We start from the raw sequence: 17,019 nt of genomic DNA, 5'->3' as shown, positions 1-17,019 counted from the left end.
AGCTGTCTGATAGCAGGTCACCTGTTTGTTTGTTCAGCCAGCCCTGTATTGTCTCCTGCTCTGACTGGCAGTGCTTTCTGCAGGGTTTTAGGCAGGTTTTTCCCCCCCCCATCACCTGATTCTTGAAACTGAAAATGCCATGGATCAAACCTGGGCTCTTCTGCATGCAAAGGATGTGCTCCGCCCATTTTGTTATGGTGCTTCCCCTACCATATGCTAACAGATGAAAGAGTGTGTGTGCATGCGGGGAGAAGCACTCAAATATTTATGAAGATGCTAGAAGATAGGGAGTTAGCACTGCCCTATTCCCTGAGAAGAGGCAGCAGATTTTAAACAGGGACAACAGATCTGGCAAACAGCTCTCCAGCCCCTGCAATACTGCAGCAAGGACAAGCTGCATTTGCAGAAATGTCTTCTCTGGCTCAACTAGGAGGAGTCCTTTCAAATCTAGAGGAAAGTTGACTTAGGGCCACCTCCCCCAACCTTTGGGCTCCACCTGTGGCTGGACTACAACTCCCATCATCCCTGCCCATTGTCCATGCTAGCTGGGGAGAATTGTGGGCTGTAATCCAACAACATCTGAGAGCCAAGATTGGTGAAGTATGGTTTAGGGCAAACAAGGGGCAAATGGCAGGAATGAATAACTCTAGGCGTTGGACTACTGCTCCCATCAGCCCCAGGCAACAGTCAGAGATGGTGGAAGCTGTAATCTAGGAGCATTAGGAGGGCCACAGGTTCCTCACTCCTAGGCAATGGTAAGAGCTGGACGCACCTGCCTCTAAAAGCGCAAGCAAGATGAAAAGCGGATTGGCTTAGCTCACCTATTTCAGACATTAGACAGGTGAGAGGAAAAGCAAAAAACAAGATGGGCTCAAAGATGTTGCAGGGGAGGGGACGCAAAAAATAAATCCACCACAAAGCAAGTGTTTTATTGATCACAACACCATCAGCGGAGAGGGGTGAGGTGGCCTTTTACGGCAACAGAATGTCCAGCATTAACAGGGAAGTGGGAAGAGGGAGCCGGTTTGTATGTTGTATGGGGCCTGCAGTGTGTCTCTGTGGAGGCTGAGAGGCACACTGCATGCACAGGTGTGTGTACTCCTGTGAAGCAGGCCTACAATGTCCATCATCTCTAGCCTTTGGCCATGCTGGAGGTGTTTTAGAGGCAAGGACACTCGGGGTTGGGAAGTGTCGATTTTGCTCTGAGTCAGTGGTCCTAAGGAAAGCGCTGATGCTTTCCCTCCATATTAGCGAACATGTGGGATGGTGTGGCCAAACAACCAGGGACTTGAGTTTGGGGGATGGAAAAGGTTCTGCTCCTCAGAAACGTTCAGTATATCATCTAAAGATGCACTTTATCAAACTGGACCAATGCATTAGTACAATAATAGCAAGAGATGCCTTTCTCAGCAGACCTAAATTCCAATGTGTCTTTCCCCCACGGAGAAACACTGGCAAACTGTGGCTGCTTTGGTGCAGAAGGAGGGACTTTATGATCTGTAGGCCTGACATGAAATGCCCATGTGTGCATGCGCACACACCACTGAACATTGGGGACGACGACTACAGTCATTCAACAGGGATGTCCCAGGACACACACATGCACACCAATCTTTTCAAGTCACTGAAACAATGCTGTAAAACCCAACAACGGATATCAACACTGTCAGAAAGCAAAGCAAAGCCATGCCACCTACGGGCTCTACCACTTCACAATACAATTTCAATACATTTTCTCCACACCAACCAGTGCAGAAAGGCGAACATATCCAACACTGAGGGGGGGGGGAGGAAGTGCATTCCTCTTCTCAACTTAAATAATTTAATCCTTTTCACTGTCTCAGTTTTTCTCCCCCCTCTGCAGGCTTCATAGCTTCCCTCTCCTCCCCCCCCCTTTGCCAGTAGCAATGGATGTTAAGGGAGAATTGAAAGACTACTGGCCACTGAAACCCTTTAGACTGGGGATGGGGGAACCTGTGGTGCTCCAGCGGTTGTTGGACTCCAACTCCCACCAATCCCAGCTAGCACAGCCAATGGTCAGAGCTGATGAGAGTTGTAGTCCAACAGCGTCTGGAGGGCCACAGGTTCCCCATCCCTGCCTTAGACAGTTTTAACGTTAGTGTCATAGGGGATGATGACTGCTGCGGTTATAAGTTCTTGGGTTGGAGAATGTTGCATTAAAGAAAGGGGGAAGTGGGCCTGACATGGAGACCCTTTTCAACAGACCTTTGAATAACAAGACATTGTGTTAGCACTGCAATATGGTTAACTGTATTTTACAGCAAACTGCTAGCAAGTAGGACCAGCATATTTGTGAATTTAAAGCTCTAAAACTGTGCAGCAGCTCTCCCTTGTTCGTTTTTTTAAAAAGCAAAATTATAAGAATGAAACTGTTGTACTGAGCCATTTTTCCAAATTGAGAGTTTATTTTTCAGAAGATGACCCCCAACTGATGAATGTTGCCTCTCTAATCAGGAGCAGGCAAGATATTGGCTGTGGTCCACCTGTGGACTGCTGCAGCCCAAACTGGTTTCTTCCGGCTATAAAATCCCTCAACCAAAACTGTGATGCGCTTGCAGTATCAGAACCTCCTAGATAAAGTTAGCACAGAAACTGTGTTCTCTTCATACCTATACAAAGATGGCACCCATCTGGCAAATGGATTGCTGCCACTTTTGCTGGGAAAGAATTGCCAGCCCACAAATAGACCACAAAGTCTGTCCACCCCCATCTTAGCAGCTGAAAGATTTGGATTTTTGATTGTTCCTCTTCAAAAGCTGTTTTCCTTCCAACGATGGGACAAGCTCTTTGTTGACAATGTACAGAATCCAATAGAGCACAAGTGCTTATGCACTCACACTGGGATTGCCTAATTTTGTCCCTTTTCTAGAATGCAGCTCCTTGTAGTGTGTTGCAGCCTGCTTAAATTCCTCTCAGTTTTGTGGACCGGCTTGTTGGGTGGCAAAGAAAAGACAGGAAGCTCCACTGTGTGCAGCAGGACACACACACACACACACGTACACACACACACTGATTCTATTGTGTTCAGGTCACTTTGCTGGATGTCTGCATTCTCTTTTCTAGTGAGAGTGCGTGTTCTCCAGTACAAAGCAACACAAGTGCTTAACACCTGGCTCAATGCTCAAATGTCCTGGTCTTGTCTTGGGATGCCATGCCAGCAAGCTTCCTTGTAACTAGCCCTCAGGAATGATAATTATACATGAGGCCTTGTAAGACAACAACAAAAAAGGCTTTCACTTCCTGCAGTGTAACAGCCTTAATAAAATATCCTGGAGGGATGTAGCATAATAAATAAGAGCATCTGACCTGCCTTCTAAGTTCACAGAGTTTGCTCTTCCATGTTTCCTTTCTCTAGAAAAGCTGCCTTTATGACGTGGCTCTGGAGAGATTATAATGAATCAAAGCATCTGGAATTGTGTTTACACCACAGTCTGGACTGGGGTGGCACACTGAGCAGGCGAGCTGCCTCTCTCAGAGGATGAAGTGGAGCGGTTGGTGATCTCCCGCTGAAGTTCTTCCACCTTCTTCTGAAGCTCTGCCCGTTTTGCCAGGAGTTCCTTGTAACGGTTGTGCACTGGCTCCTACAGTGAGACAACAAGCACTCAAGTCTTGAGAAGGAAGGAATAATAACCACATGGGGGACTTCCTTTGGGCCAGCCCCGGAAGCTATTTTCAGTCCCAAAGATAAGCCCCAGGACATGATGAAGTAATAACAAAAGGAGTAAGTGGTCTGGTTCACATGCCACAGTAAACCATAGCTTATTTTAACTATGGTTTAAAATGAACAAGCAGCGTGCTGGTGCCTCCTGCTGAAATCACAGATGCTTTGTTCCTCCCCCCATTCCTGCTGTTGCTGCACCGAGGAGGCAACAAACCATAGTTTGGCTTGTTGTTACATATGAACCCAGGCTTGTGGTTTGTTTCTCTCCAAACAAACTGCGATTGGAAGGCAAGGGTCGGTTAATGGCTTACTACTCATTGTTTGTTACCTTCCGCATGCAAATCCTGGGAAGCAAACTACGAACCCCAGGGACTCACCCACTGGCCCCCAGAGCTTTAAAAATCCCTCTTAGGGGAATATTTGAGCAGCAGTGGGTGTCCAGGACTTGGGACTGAACACAGAATAACAATAAAAACAATTCTATGCCTATGGGGAGAGTCTTGTTTTCATTTCAAGCTGCATGAGAACTATGAGAAAAATAACATTTGCCTTGAGTTGTTTTGGGAGTATTGTGAGCAGGCAAATTTGTATACTGAACTAAGTAATTATTAATTTTTCCAGCATCTCTAATGAGGACAGTTCTGAGAACAGAATTCATCATTATGTACTGAGTTGTTGTTGGGCGTTGCTAGGCACCCGATTCTTCAAACAGAAGATACATGGTATTTTAACAGATACAGTAGGCCCCCGCTTATACGGCGGGTTAGGGACCAGGCCCCCGCCGTAAAGCGGAACCCATAGACTATAATGGGGCCATCGCATGAAAAAGATGTGAAAATGTCACAAAATCAACTTTAAAAAGGGGAATTTCCTGCTGCCACATTAGCGGAACGCCAGAATGCGAAGCGCCAGTAAGCGGGGCCCTACTGTACCATACTCTGGATGTGGGGAGCCTTTGGCCCTCTAGATGCTGCTGAACTACAACTTCTATCATCCCTAGCCATTGGTCATGTTGCTGGGACTGGTGGGAGCTGTAGTTCAGCTTCATCTGGAGGGCTGCAGGTTTCCCACACCTGCCATATTCCAAGGCACTTCTAATACAGAGGAAGTCTGGCATTTCTGATTTGCACCCAAGCTCCTTTCTCTGCCCAATCAGATTACCTGTGGTTTCATCCGTGGATTCCACCGGATGTAGTAGCCTACCCAAAGCTCTAGGTGGCGCATGCTCGCCACGGGATACAAAACGTGGTTGGTATAGCTGGCATACAGAGGATTGGTGAAGTCTTCAAGCTGGCTGTTTATATAGGACCACAGCGATACTGTTTTTTGGGGGAGTCCCTGAAAAGCAGAGTGGAGAAATGCTTTATTTGTGGCATATGAGGGCCATGTTGTAGCACATGTCTGGGCTACAGCAACTCTCTACAGCAGAGGTAGCTAACATGGTGCCCTCCAGATGTTGCTGGACTCCAACTCCCATAATCCCTCTCCATTGGTCATGCTGGCTGATGGGAGTTGGAGTCCACTAACATCTGGAGGGCACCATGTTGGCTTCCTCTACTCTACAGAAAATGACTACATCCTTTGACATGTTTTGAAGCTCTGAAATTGAGAAAGTCAAAATATCACTGTATAGACATGTGCATATCTACATATTTATCTCTACATGAAATCAGTTTCTCATAGGAACATAGGAAGTTGCCTTATACTGAGTCAGATCAATTGTCCATCTGGCTCAGTACTGTCAACAGTGACTGGCAGTGACTCTCCAAGGTTTCAGGAAGAACCCTTTGCCGGCCGTACCTGGAGGTGCCAGGGACTGAACCTGAGACCTTCCGCATGCAAATCAGACACTCTGCCCAAGAGCTAAGCCCCTCCTCAATATTCCATCACACACTAGGAGGGGCAAGAAACAAAAGCTAGGATGGGCTATGCAAATTAAGGGGCAGGGCTATGAAAACAGAAGCAGACTCGTGTGGGTGTGTGTATATATTTTTTTTTCCCCAGGCCCCTGCCGAAAAGCAAAAACCACCAGAAACTGGGGCCCTACTGCATTCCAGCCGCCGCACTCCAGCTGACAGCGATCAGCTGTAGCACGCAATCAGCTGGAGCACAGGGAGCTCACACGCTCCAGCTGATCGCCCCACTGGCACCACCGTATTAGCGGAATGCCAAGAAGTGAGGCACTGAAAAGCAGGGTCCTACTGTGTACACACACACACACACACACACACACACACACAATTTTGAAAGCAACAAACAGAACTTCACCCAAGCTTGCTCTGGATCCCTATAAGGATTCCGTTAATCACTTAAAAATATATGCACGTAATTGTGATTAACAAAACAGAGGTTTTTATTGTAATACCAAAATGTTTTGGGTTCTGCCTTCATCAGCTGCCAACATACAAATGCTGTTACCAAGGTGGCTGTTATAGGGTTTTGAGGATGGAATGCTCAGAGGGGCTTCATTTGCAGAAGCTAAGTGATGCTGGTACTGTCCTCCAGGTTATATATATATAGAAAGTGTGGTGTAGTGGTTAAGGTGTTGGACTACGACCTGGGAGTCCAGAGTTAGACTCCCCACATAGCCATGAAGCTCACTGGGTGACCTTGGGCCAGTCACTGCCTCTCAGCCTCAGAGGAAGGCAATGGGAACCCCCCTCTGAATACTGCTTACCATGAAAGCCTTATTTTATTCATAGGGTCGCCATAAGTCGGGATTGACTTGAAGGCAGTCCATTTCCATTTTTCAGCCAAGGGATTGATCTATCTAGCTCAGTTTTGTCTACTGGCTGAATTGTCTCCAGGGTAACAGGCAGGGATCTTGCCCAGTCCTTCTTGAAGAGGCCGCTGATTGAACTGAGGCCTTTTGCATGCAGAGCATACCACTGAACTATGGCCTTTCTAGCTCACTAGGCAGCCTTAGAGCAAGTTGTTTTATCACACACTCAGTCCCGTTCCCCCACCTGCAAGCAATGGGATGATAATCATGCCTTCAGATTGTTGTAAAGGTTATTGCAAAATAATTTGAACGTTCAAAAGCACAACAAATGCTAATTATTGTCACATCAGTATACCCCAGTGACATACTGCTTAGCAGCTTAGCAGCTCAGTTCTATGCATGCTAGAGAGCCAGTGTGGTGTAGTGGTTAAGACTACAACCTGGGAGACCAGGGTTTGAATCCCCACATAGCCATGAAGCTCCCTGGGTGACCTTGGGCCAGTCACTGCCTCTCAGCCTCAGAGGGAGGCAATGGTAAACCCCCTCTGAATACCGCTTACCATGAAAACCCTATTCAAAGGGGTCGCCATGAATTGGGATTGACTTGAAGGCAGTCCATTTCCATGTGTGTGTGTGTGTACACACACACACACATACACAGGGGGAACCCAAGTTCAAGTCCATAGCTGTGAAGATTGCTAGGTGACCTTGGGCTGGCCATTAGCTCTCAGCCTAGCCTACCTCACAGGGAACCTGTGAGGATAGGCCAGAACTCCTTGGAGGAAGGGCAGGATAATCATAATCACAATGGTGATATGCAATACATCTTACAATAAAGCAGGGGTTCCCAACCTTTTTGGGCCTATCAAAGGCACCACAAAATACCCATCTAGCAGAAGAATGACTGTCGATGCTCAGAACAACCTTCCCCCCCCCGCCCGCAAGAAAACAGGCAAAACATCTACGCACAACCAAAACAAATAATACACAGACAAAAAAGCAGGGAACATTCCCCTCCCTCAAAAGGCAACACCACCCAAACCAAAAAAGAAAACCAAAAACCTGAATATTAAAAAAAAAAAAGGGGGGGGAAGGGAGGGCTTTGATGGATGCCAAGGGTGATGCATGAGGGTGCCATTTTGCCCCAAAGTGCCATGTTGAGGACTCCAGCAATGAAGGGTTGGTTCTTGAATATTCTTTTCTCCTTCCCCCTGTTACTTTTGTTATCATGTCTCTTAAAAATTGAAGCCATTATTTCTCTGGAAATAAACCAAAACGGAGTCTTCTTTGCATTTTAAAAGTAGCAATAAAAACAGGAGATGTTGGTGGGTAGGTGAGCAAAGTATTTTTTTAAGGAGTGGCTGGTTTTTGTTGTCGTTTACCTCTTTCACCCTCTGTTGCTCGCTGTTACATAGGAAAGTCCCAAACAAGCAGCTGTAGAGGTGGTCCAGAACAGTGATCAGGAAGCACTCGTTGAATTCAAACGCTGTGGGAAACTTCAAAAGACAAGCAGTTGCAATTTGTTTTCACTGGACATTTCCCACATGGGACATGAAAACATTCCTGCGAAGAGTTTGTACTGGAGAGGGTTGGGGGGAAGTGCTAGGCTGATTCCTAGTTAAGAATTAATATTATTTATATTGTAAATTAAAGAATATTAAAGAATTAATATCATTTATATATTAATATATTTCCCCAAAAGGTCCCAAATTTATTTTGCGTTACTGTCTGACAATCTCTCTTTACCATAACCGAGTAATGGATTTCCAAAAGCAAGAAATGCCTGCGTTGCATACCCTGTAAGAGCCAGAAGGGGATGACTGCTGGCTGTATCCTGTATTCTAAGAGTGAACTCAGTTAGCCAAGTGCAGATCCTTATGTAGTCAAAAGTGGCATCATCCATGCACTACTAGAGGGCTATATCCGCAGCTCAGAGGAGTCCCAAGGTGCTACAGAAGCACAAAAAAACTTTTTTTGGGGGTGGGGGTGGGAGAAGAACTAAAGGAGGCAAAAACTGGGGGAGGATAAATGAAATGAAGCGTTCTAGAAGAGGGTACGGTTGGCTGGCTGGCACCCTGAAGAGGAGCACTCTACAGTGGAACGTTTTATTGGGGGTCCAGTTTGCACACTCCTATCTGTACAATGGATCTACTTTCTGGATCAGACCCAACAGGTTCACCAAGTCCAAAAGCAGTCAACTGGATGGTGGTGGGAAGCTTATAAGCAGAACATGAAACCAACAGCCTTCCTCGCTAGTGGGTTTTCTCAGCATCTGGTGCACTGAGGTATGCTGCTTCTCTGAAGGGAGGTTCCATTTAGCTATCATTCCCTGTACTTCCAGCGTTCAGGCTTTGAGTGGCAATGCTCATACAGCCAAAAGGGCACCACCCATGCACAAGAGGGAGGCATCAGCAGGACTGGGGAAACCCCAAGACTGGTTAAAATACACAATAAACTTGGGGGGGGAATTCAGGAGTTACCCCCAAAACAGCTAAATAAAGACTGAACATGGATGCCCAGTGCCCATGGACGCTGACTGATTGTTGGGGGGGGGGAGAATAAAAAAGGGGGAGGGATGGAATGGAACGGAGTGGGTGAAATCCTGAACAACCACTCCACTGCATTTGCAGGACTCACTGATGACTAACAGCTGCTGATATCCTCCAGTTTTTGTTTTTTAAAGCAATGTAAAGCAGTGACCATCACCACATCTTGGGGGAGTGAATTCTGTAAGTTAAATTACAAGGGTACACTTTGCACTTTAAAAACAACAATCATCCCAAAACACCACCCTGTGCACTCAAGTAACCCAGATTCTGCCCCAATAGAAGCCCCTTATACATGCCTAGAAATCTACCTGTCTTGTCATCTGCCAGACACAGTCAACGAATTGGAGGAAAACAGGCGATCGGTCAGCATCCGCGTGATTCTTATCTCCGTGGCCTACTCTCTAAAGCAAAGCAAGAGGGAACAGGATATGTATCCTATAACACACTAATATCATTTAGAGAAGTACCGACTAAATTAGGCAACTCACCAGTGTACTAAGTACACCAGCTTCAGACTCTTCAAAATGCAACAAGGGTAGAGAGAAAGGAGGCTGAAACTATGCTGGTCTACCAGCCAGATGGGCGACTAACAAATCGCATAATAAATAAATAAATAAATATGCTTTCTAGTTCAATTGTTCAGTTAGAAGGATCAGGCAGCAGGTGCTGTGAAAGGCCCTACTGCCTGAGATGCTGGAGAGAGCTGCTGCCAGTCAGAGTAGACACTATTGGGCCAGACAGACAAACAATCTGACCTGGTCTAAGGCACCTTCCTGTTCTTTTTTTTTTTTAATGTTGAAAATATAAAAGGGTGTCCAAAAAAACCTCTCCAATCATTTAAAGCCATTGAACAAAATAATCTGAATTGCATTAAATTGGCCATACAGCTCTCTTGCTCTCTCTCGCTCTCTCCAGATTACTCCAAATAAGACATCCTCTGAGTAGACCCATTTAAATCAATGGACTTCAATTAGGAGCATCCATTAATTTCAGTGGGTCTGCTCTGAGTATGACTTGGCTGGAATCAACCCTAAATGCGAAAAGAGAGTGTAAACAGACCAAACGAAACATAAAATGATACACTCATATCAAAGGAAGAACTTGGATATGTACATTTTCCTGCAAGTTTTCTCTGTTCCAAACAACTATGACCACTTTTCCCAATCCTTGAGAATCCTGAGTATAGATTCAAGCCTTCATAAGGTTTTGCTGGTGCGCTTACATTGCTCAGAACCATAACCCAAGCTTTCTTTCACCATTTCCCTGTTGTAGGTATAAAAACGTAAGAAAAGCCTGATGCATCAGGCCAGTGGCCCATCTAGTCCAGCATCCTTTCCTCACAGTGGCCAACAGTTGCCCATGGGAAGCCCCCAAGCAGGACCTGAGCATAAGAGCACTCTCCCCTCCTATGGTTTCTAGCAACTGGCATTCATGCTGTCTCTGACTGTGGAGATAGAACATAGCCATCATGGCTAGCAGCCCGTTGATAGCCTTATTCTCCATGTATTTGTCTAATCCTCCTTTAAAGCCATCATAAGAACGTAAGAAGAGCCTGCTGGATCAGGCCAGTGGCCCACCTAGCCCAGCATCCTGTTCTCACAGTGCCCAACCAGCTGTCTTTGGGAAGCCTACACTCAGGACCTGAACACAACAGCACTCTCCCCTCCTATGGGTTCCAGCAACTGGAAATCAGAAGCATATTTCCTCTGACAGTGGAGGTAGAATATAGCCATTGTGGCTAATAGCCACTGATAGCCACATCCTCCATGATTTGTCTAAGCCTCTCTGAAAGTCATCCAAGTTGGTGGCCATCGCTATATCTTGAGGAAGCAATCTCCATAGTTTAACTATGCGCTGTGGGAACTCCTCCAATTCTTTGCCAACAACATTGAGGAGCTGCCAACTACCGGTCAGTCATCTATTCTCCGTTTGTATACCACCCCTTAAATTACTTAAGAGCAATGCCTGTGATAGCAGTCTCTTCAGTCACTCTGGGAGGTTACCAACTCACCAGCTGGAATCTATGCCCAAAACTCAGCCATTCCTTCTCCAACAGCACTTCAAAGCCCCGTATTGTTCGGAAATGGCCATCCAGCATGAGCATGGCGAGAGAGGTGAGCTGGGCGGTTCGGTCCCAGCCATCGCTGCAATGCACAACCACCGAGGTCTTCCCTGATTCCACCTTGTCGGCAATCCGAAGCGCGCCGGCAAGGATCAGCTGGGTAGAAAAGGGTATTTGCGATTGTGATATCCATTACCAATGGATTAGGGCCTGATGTAAAACAACAGAAAGGCCCCATCAAGAATGGGGACAAAGTCTTGGGTTTTTGTCGGCATGGCTAGTCATGGGAGAGTTGGGTGGGAAGGAAGACTGAATGAGTGAGAAAGGGTGTTTCACAAAGAATAATTACATGTATTTTTTTTTTTAAAAAATGCAGTCTTGCCCAACGGATATGTAATTTGGTAAATGTACCTTGATATGTTCTAGCCAATGAGTGGATTCCAAATTAGACAGCCAGTGAGTCTCTTCTATGTTGGGATAGACAATCTCCTTTAGTTTCCTTAATGACTCTCTCATAACATGGATATTATGGATGTCCAGAAAGATCAACTCTGCATTCTGATAGGCATCCTCACTTTCATAACCACCTCCTTTAGCCTGTAGAAGAAAAAGCACACTGGATTGTCTTCTGGGTAAGACCCCAAGTTGACCTTTCGCTGAGTGTATTATCAGTAAAGGGGAGCCTATGGCCCTCCAGATGTTGTTGATGGGATGGGACTCCAACTCCCATAATCCTTCACCACTACCATGCTGCCTGGGGCTGATAGATGCTGGGGTCCAACAACATCTGGAGGGTCACAGGTTCCCCATCCCTGCCTTATATAATCTCCCACCATGGTTAATAAGATCTGTATTGAATGTTTTTTTTCAAATCCTGTTTATGAAGGAGTAATTTAGTTGTGGCTGGAAACAGGACCTTTTCTATGACAGGGACGAAGCTGCGAAGTAAGCTCCCTGGGACAGTGCATCAACACACCTCCCCTTATTCAACTTTTTAGAATGCCTTTTGGGGAATAAGAATAGCTTCTTTAAAAATGTTGCGTTAATCCACTACTCTGCTCTGATTATTTTGTTTATGTCTGTTTGGTTTTGATTCTATTGTATTATTGTATTTATATATTTTCTGATTGCTTTATTGTTATGTACACCGCCCAGAGAGCCCTTGGGCTTAGGGCGGTATATAAATTAAATTAAATAAATAAAATAAATAAATACTCGTTTTTAATTCTACTGCTCCTTTTTCCTGTATCTTCCATCCATTATTATAATGGGTTGGATCCAGGTGTGCTGTTCTGTGAAAGGAAAAGCTCGTGCCATTTGGGGAATGGCTCAAGATCCAGTGGAGGCTTCTGCTAGAAAAACAACACTTTTTGACCAATTCTTCCCTCTTCCTTTGGCCCCCAGCACTATCTCTCACATTCTTCCAGAGCACATTTTCAAGAAGAAAGGAACTGATGAAAAGGGCTTCCCCTACCCATGTGACTATCCAGTCAGGGGAGTTCCCTTCCCATCAAGTCTTCATCCGGAACATTATCTTTATCCATTTTGTAAGCCATCTCATGCTTTAGAGGAAGCAAGTATGAAAAGTCTTCTCTGACCCGCATGAACATCCATCCTTGTTCCAAAGATCAACAGAGGGAGGGTCTGCTTTGGATACCTTGTCTTCAGGAAGCCTGAACAATGGCTATCCAAAGTGGGGCCTTCTCAGTGGTGGTATCATCTTTCTGGAACTGCAGGATCTGACGGTGGATGGCTCTACATTCTTTTGGCTCTCAAGTTGGAACAACAGTGTTCCAACTGAGCTTTTTAAATCTGCGAGTTGCTATTTTACATAGTTTTTGTTATTCTGGAAGTGGTATGGTTTTGGTAATACTTGGACTTATTTATTCATACAATGATAACTCATTGCTTTATTGTTAACAACGCCCCCCATGCCAACAATAAATAGATGGGTATAGGAATAAATGGACCTTTAACTCCTGTAAAGGTAGTAATAACCAAAGCACAAATCCACCTGTATGGGTTTAACTATAGGTTACTGTGAATCTTATCAGCCACATATTTTATCAGGATATTTATGACTGCGCAGCTTCCTTGACATAGCTGATCTTGTGCTGGGGTATGGAACCCTTTTCAGCTCAAGGGCCGTATTCACTTCTGGGCAGGCTTCCAAGGACCACACGCCAGTGTAAGTAGAACCAAAAGCAAAAGTGAGCAGAGCAGCAGATGGAAATTTTACTTGTATACAGAAGGCTAATTTCTAGACACACTCACACTCCTGTCTCTATCCTCCATCCAGGCAAGGAAAGTCAGACTTCAAGGACACATTCCAGGCAGGCAAAAACACAGGGGGGGGGTGTACACAGGTGCATGTGCGAAGCAAGGCCAGTGAGAGGCATGGCCTTGGGAGAGTTCTGAGGGCCAGATAGGAAGGCCTAGAGGGTCGCATTTGGCCCCTGGGACTGAGGTTTCCCCACCCTGCTGTTGAGAAAGGCATCATAATCCAACCTTATTGGCTACAGCATTCACACTTGGCCGGGCATCAAAGATAAATATCTTGTGGGACTGGGCGTTGGAGTCCATGATGGACTGCAGGCACTTCTCATCTTCTCTGCTCCGTTTGCCGCTCACTCCAACCATCGGTTGGCTGCAGCGAGTGATCGTGGCTTGGCTTTCCGGGTGAATCCATGACAAGACCTTGTAGAAAGAGGAAGACTTTTATTTTTTAAAAAAGTGGGTCAAAGCAGTAATGTTATTTTATTTCATTGTTCTATTTCCAGCTACTGCGATTGCAAATGGGGTGTGTATAAATTAAGGGGAAATGCTCCCCCTGGTCTTTTCCCTACCCTCTTAACGCACATACACATACCTTCTCCCCAGTACTCAACAAAAAGTCTTGTAGCACCTTAAAGGCCAACATGTTTATGATGGCATGTAAGCCCCCATGGACTAGGGTCTACGTCATCTTATGATGATGCATCTTATGATGAAGCCTATGCCATAATAAATAGGTTAGTCCGGACTTTCCCAACCTTTGGGACCCCAGATGTGGCTGGACTGTATCTCCCATCAGCCCGAGCCAGCATGGCCAAATGGTCAGGAATTATGGGAACTGTAGTCCAGGCTGGGTTAGTCTCTAAAGGTGTTATAAAACTCTTGTTTTTACTGCTATAATCTGCTATATTAGAGAGGGGGGGATGCACACCTTAACATGGTGAGGGGGGTTGAGAGTATCAAAGAAGTTGAGAGCAATGCCGTCAGAAGTCTAGACCAAGAGGATACACTCCTAGCAGGGGCACCCAAGGCAGAATGGTCAAAGCTGAGACACCAGATTAAGATACATCCAAACTCGGAGGAAGGCAATGGTAAACCACCTCTGAATATCTTTTGCCATGAAAATCCTATGAATAGACTATCCAAAATACAACACGAGATAGATGAGACCCCCAGGTCAAATGGCATTCATCAAGTTACTGGGGATGAATAACAGACAAGTATGAGTAGCACTGCGACTAATGACACCGCTGGGTCAAGGCCGAAAGGAAGCCCAGAGGCTGAAGCGCACAGAGGCGAAAGGAGAGTCCAGAGTAGTATGACACACACAATAGGAACATGGAACGTGAGAAGCATGAACCAGGGAAAGTTAGAAATTGTCAAGAAACAAATGGAACGTATCAACATTACAATACTTGGTGTGAATGAATTAAAATGGACAGGAATGGGACACTTTCAGTCAGACAACTACAAAATATTTCATGCAGGAAATGAGAAGGTCTACTGAGTATTACTTATTTAGATATTAGCTGGATATTTTTTAAAAAAATTGAACTAAAGAGTGCCTAGAGTCCATAGGGTGCATCTAATACAGTCTCTTGGTTCCCAGCCAAAGGTTTATGCCCCACCCACTCAATTTCATTTTTATCCTGACCTGCCTCCATGGAGCTACCAGTATTCCTTTCCCACATTTTATCCTCGCAACAACCCTTAAATCACGTTACTCTTGGCAATTTCAGTCTGTCTGCAGGTAGATTTGTTGGACCTATCTGGAGCATATTTTCAATTTTCCTACCCAACTTCTACCTTCTCAGATCTAGTCCTGTTTGTATCTTGAGTTGTTCTCTCTCTCTCTTTGAACCTTGCTCTTCTTAGGATCTCTAAGTATGCAAATCAAGGTTTACCTTCCTATGCCATACTCACAGATATGCGTCCCCTTGATCGGAAGGCAGCCACTCGCTTTAACTCCTCGTCGGGAATATTGGCAGGCACTACCAGAAGGGCAGGATAGGTATCGCAAAGCTCATATTGCTCATTAACCTTGGTCACTCTCCAACTTTCGTTAGGAATTCCCTGGGGGGGCGGAAAAGCAGACATTTAGAACCTAGGAAACTGCTGCTTTACACCGAGTCAGATCCATTGGTCCATTTAGATCAGCATTGTCTACACTGAGTGGCAGCGACTCTCCAAGATTTCAGGCAAGGAGTCTCTCCTAGTTCTATCTGGAGATGCCGGGGATTGACCCTGGGTCCTTCTGCCTGCAAGGCAGGTGCTCTACCACTGAGCTACAGCCCTTCCCCAGGAAGTTCCTGTCCAGGAGGTGAAGATCAAGAGATTTTCTGCTTTTAGTTCTCATAACTCAAACGGAAGAAGAGCTATTAATACGTAGCTAAAATACAAAGGGAGCCAAAGTGTCAAATATACCGGCTGGAACTAGGGAGCAAGAGCAGGCAAGTACTACGGCACTCTGGGGGGCTTCCCATAGGCATCTATGGGTGAAACAGGATGCTGGGCTATATAGGCCTTTGGACTGATCCAGCAGGGCTCTTCTAGTGCTGAAGTAAGTTATTTAGGATTTCTAGCCTTCCCAATCCACAGTCTAAATTCCCCATAGCTAGGAACATAGCAAGCTGCCTTACTCTGGAGTCATGCCATCAGTCCAACTAGGTCAGTATTGTCTACACTGACTGGCAGCAGCTCTCCAGGGTTTCACACTGGGGTCTTTCCAGCCCTACCTGGAGATGCTGGAGATTGAAGCCGGGACCTTCTGCATGCAAGGCAGATGCTCCGCTACAGAGCTATGCCCCTTCCCGAACACATGCATTGTTGCTTTTTGCTTTTGCAATAAGAACTTAGTCTTCAAGTTTGAACTGTAGCACAACACAAGGGGAAAGATGCTCGCGTGTTTGGTATGTAGCAGATACGCACACACACAGACGCACACACACACTAGGGATGGGAGCAAATATCCACTAAATTGGACTTAGTATCAGATTTTGACTCCATCCAACAGTCCACTCCCTTTTCAGAGCGGCACTGATTCTTGTGGCAGGTCATGGCTGTCATTGGCACTGATCTTTCTTTTTTTAAAATCCACTCTGAATTTTACATTATTATCTTCGTAATTGGCTGTCCTCTACGTTGATGCATTTTTAAAGGCTGTCTAGATGATAATGATTGCCATTTACATCCATTTTCTCTTTGTTTTGTTAATTCTCAGAAATGGCCATTAACATTCATCTTAATTTTTATTTTAGTCTGTCTGTTCTCTAATTCTTCTGTTCCTTGATAATGTATAGGTTAAGTAATCATTTCGGTCATTATTCATTATCAAATTATATTGCAGAAGAAAATGTAGTTTTCTCAATCTACCAAATGACGTTTCAATGCAATGCAATTTTTTTCCATTTCATTCTTGAAAGACTACGTAATTTTTTCTGGTAAGTGGCAACAACGTCACGGATACCACATATAGCACAGCAGACACTGCATGGGTGGTCTGCAGAGGACTTTAAATGACACTTTATTGTGGATGTGTAGATTGCAGTGTGTGGATTGTACCAGTACCGTAGTGGCAAATTCAGAAGTGCAGGGTCCCTCCATGATAGTCACAGCTACACCCCCTTTCCACTTTCCCTCATCTCCCTTGCTCTCTGTGTTCACACTCTACTACAACAGACATCCCCATGGAACAAAAAAGGGCAGATCGGGAAGGAAAGACGGACTCTTG

General features: G+C 45.4%; 1 protein-coding gene across 3 annotated transcripts in view; it reads right to left on the bottom strand.

Annotated features, from left to right (window-relative positions):
* Positions 1 to 845: 845 nt before the first annotated feature.
* MTMR2 (myotubularin related protein 2) overlaps positions 846 to 17,019 on the bottom strand; it is a 51,752-nt gene continuing 35,578 nt past the window's right edge. For 2 of the 3 annotated variants that reach the window (XM_061628775.1, XM_061628776.1), the window contains exons 8-15: positions 15,213 to 15,362; positions 13,524 to 13,712; positions 11,427 to 11,612; positions 10,965 to 11,171; positions 9,262 to 9,354; positions 7,787 to 7,900; positions 4,844 to 5,020; positions 847 to 3,602 (exon numbers count right to left, since the gene is read on the bottom strand). In XM_061628775.1, coding sequence (XP_061484759.1) covers positions 3,441 to 3,602; positions 4,844 to 5,020; positions 7,787 to 7,900; positions 9,262 to 9,354; positions 10,965 to 11,171; positions 11,427 to 11,612; positions 13,524 to 13,712; positions 15,213 to 15,362 — 1,278 coding nt within the window. In that variant the 3' untranslated portion in view covers positions 847 to 3,440. Of the gene's footprint in view, positions 3,603 to 4,843; positions 5,021 to 7,786; positions 7,901 to 9,261; positions 9,355 to 10,964; positions 11,172 to 11,426; positions 11,613 to 13,523; positions 13,713 to 15,212; positions 15,363 to 17,019 lie in introns of all 3 variants that reach the window. The other variant, XM_061628777.1, reaches the window with a different exon arrangement.

Source organism: Rhineura floridana, chromosome 5, assembly GCF_030035675.1.
Source record: "Rhineura floridana isolate rRhiFlo1 chromosome 5, rRhiFlo1.hap2, whole genome shotgun sequence".
NCBI lineage: Eukaryota > Metazoa > Chordata > Lepidosauria > Squamata > Rhineuridae > Rhineura > Rhineura floridana.
Note: the sequence above shows the minus strand (reverse complement) of the source record. Positions and strands in the feature narration are given on the sequence as shown.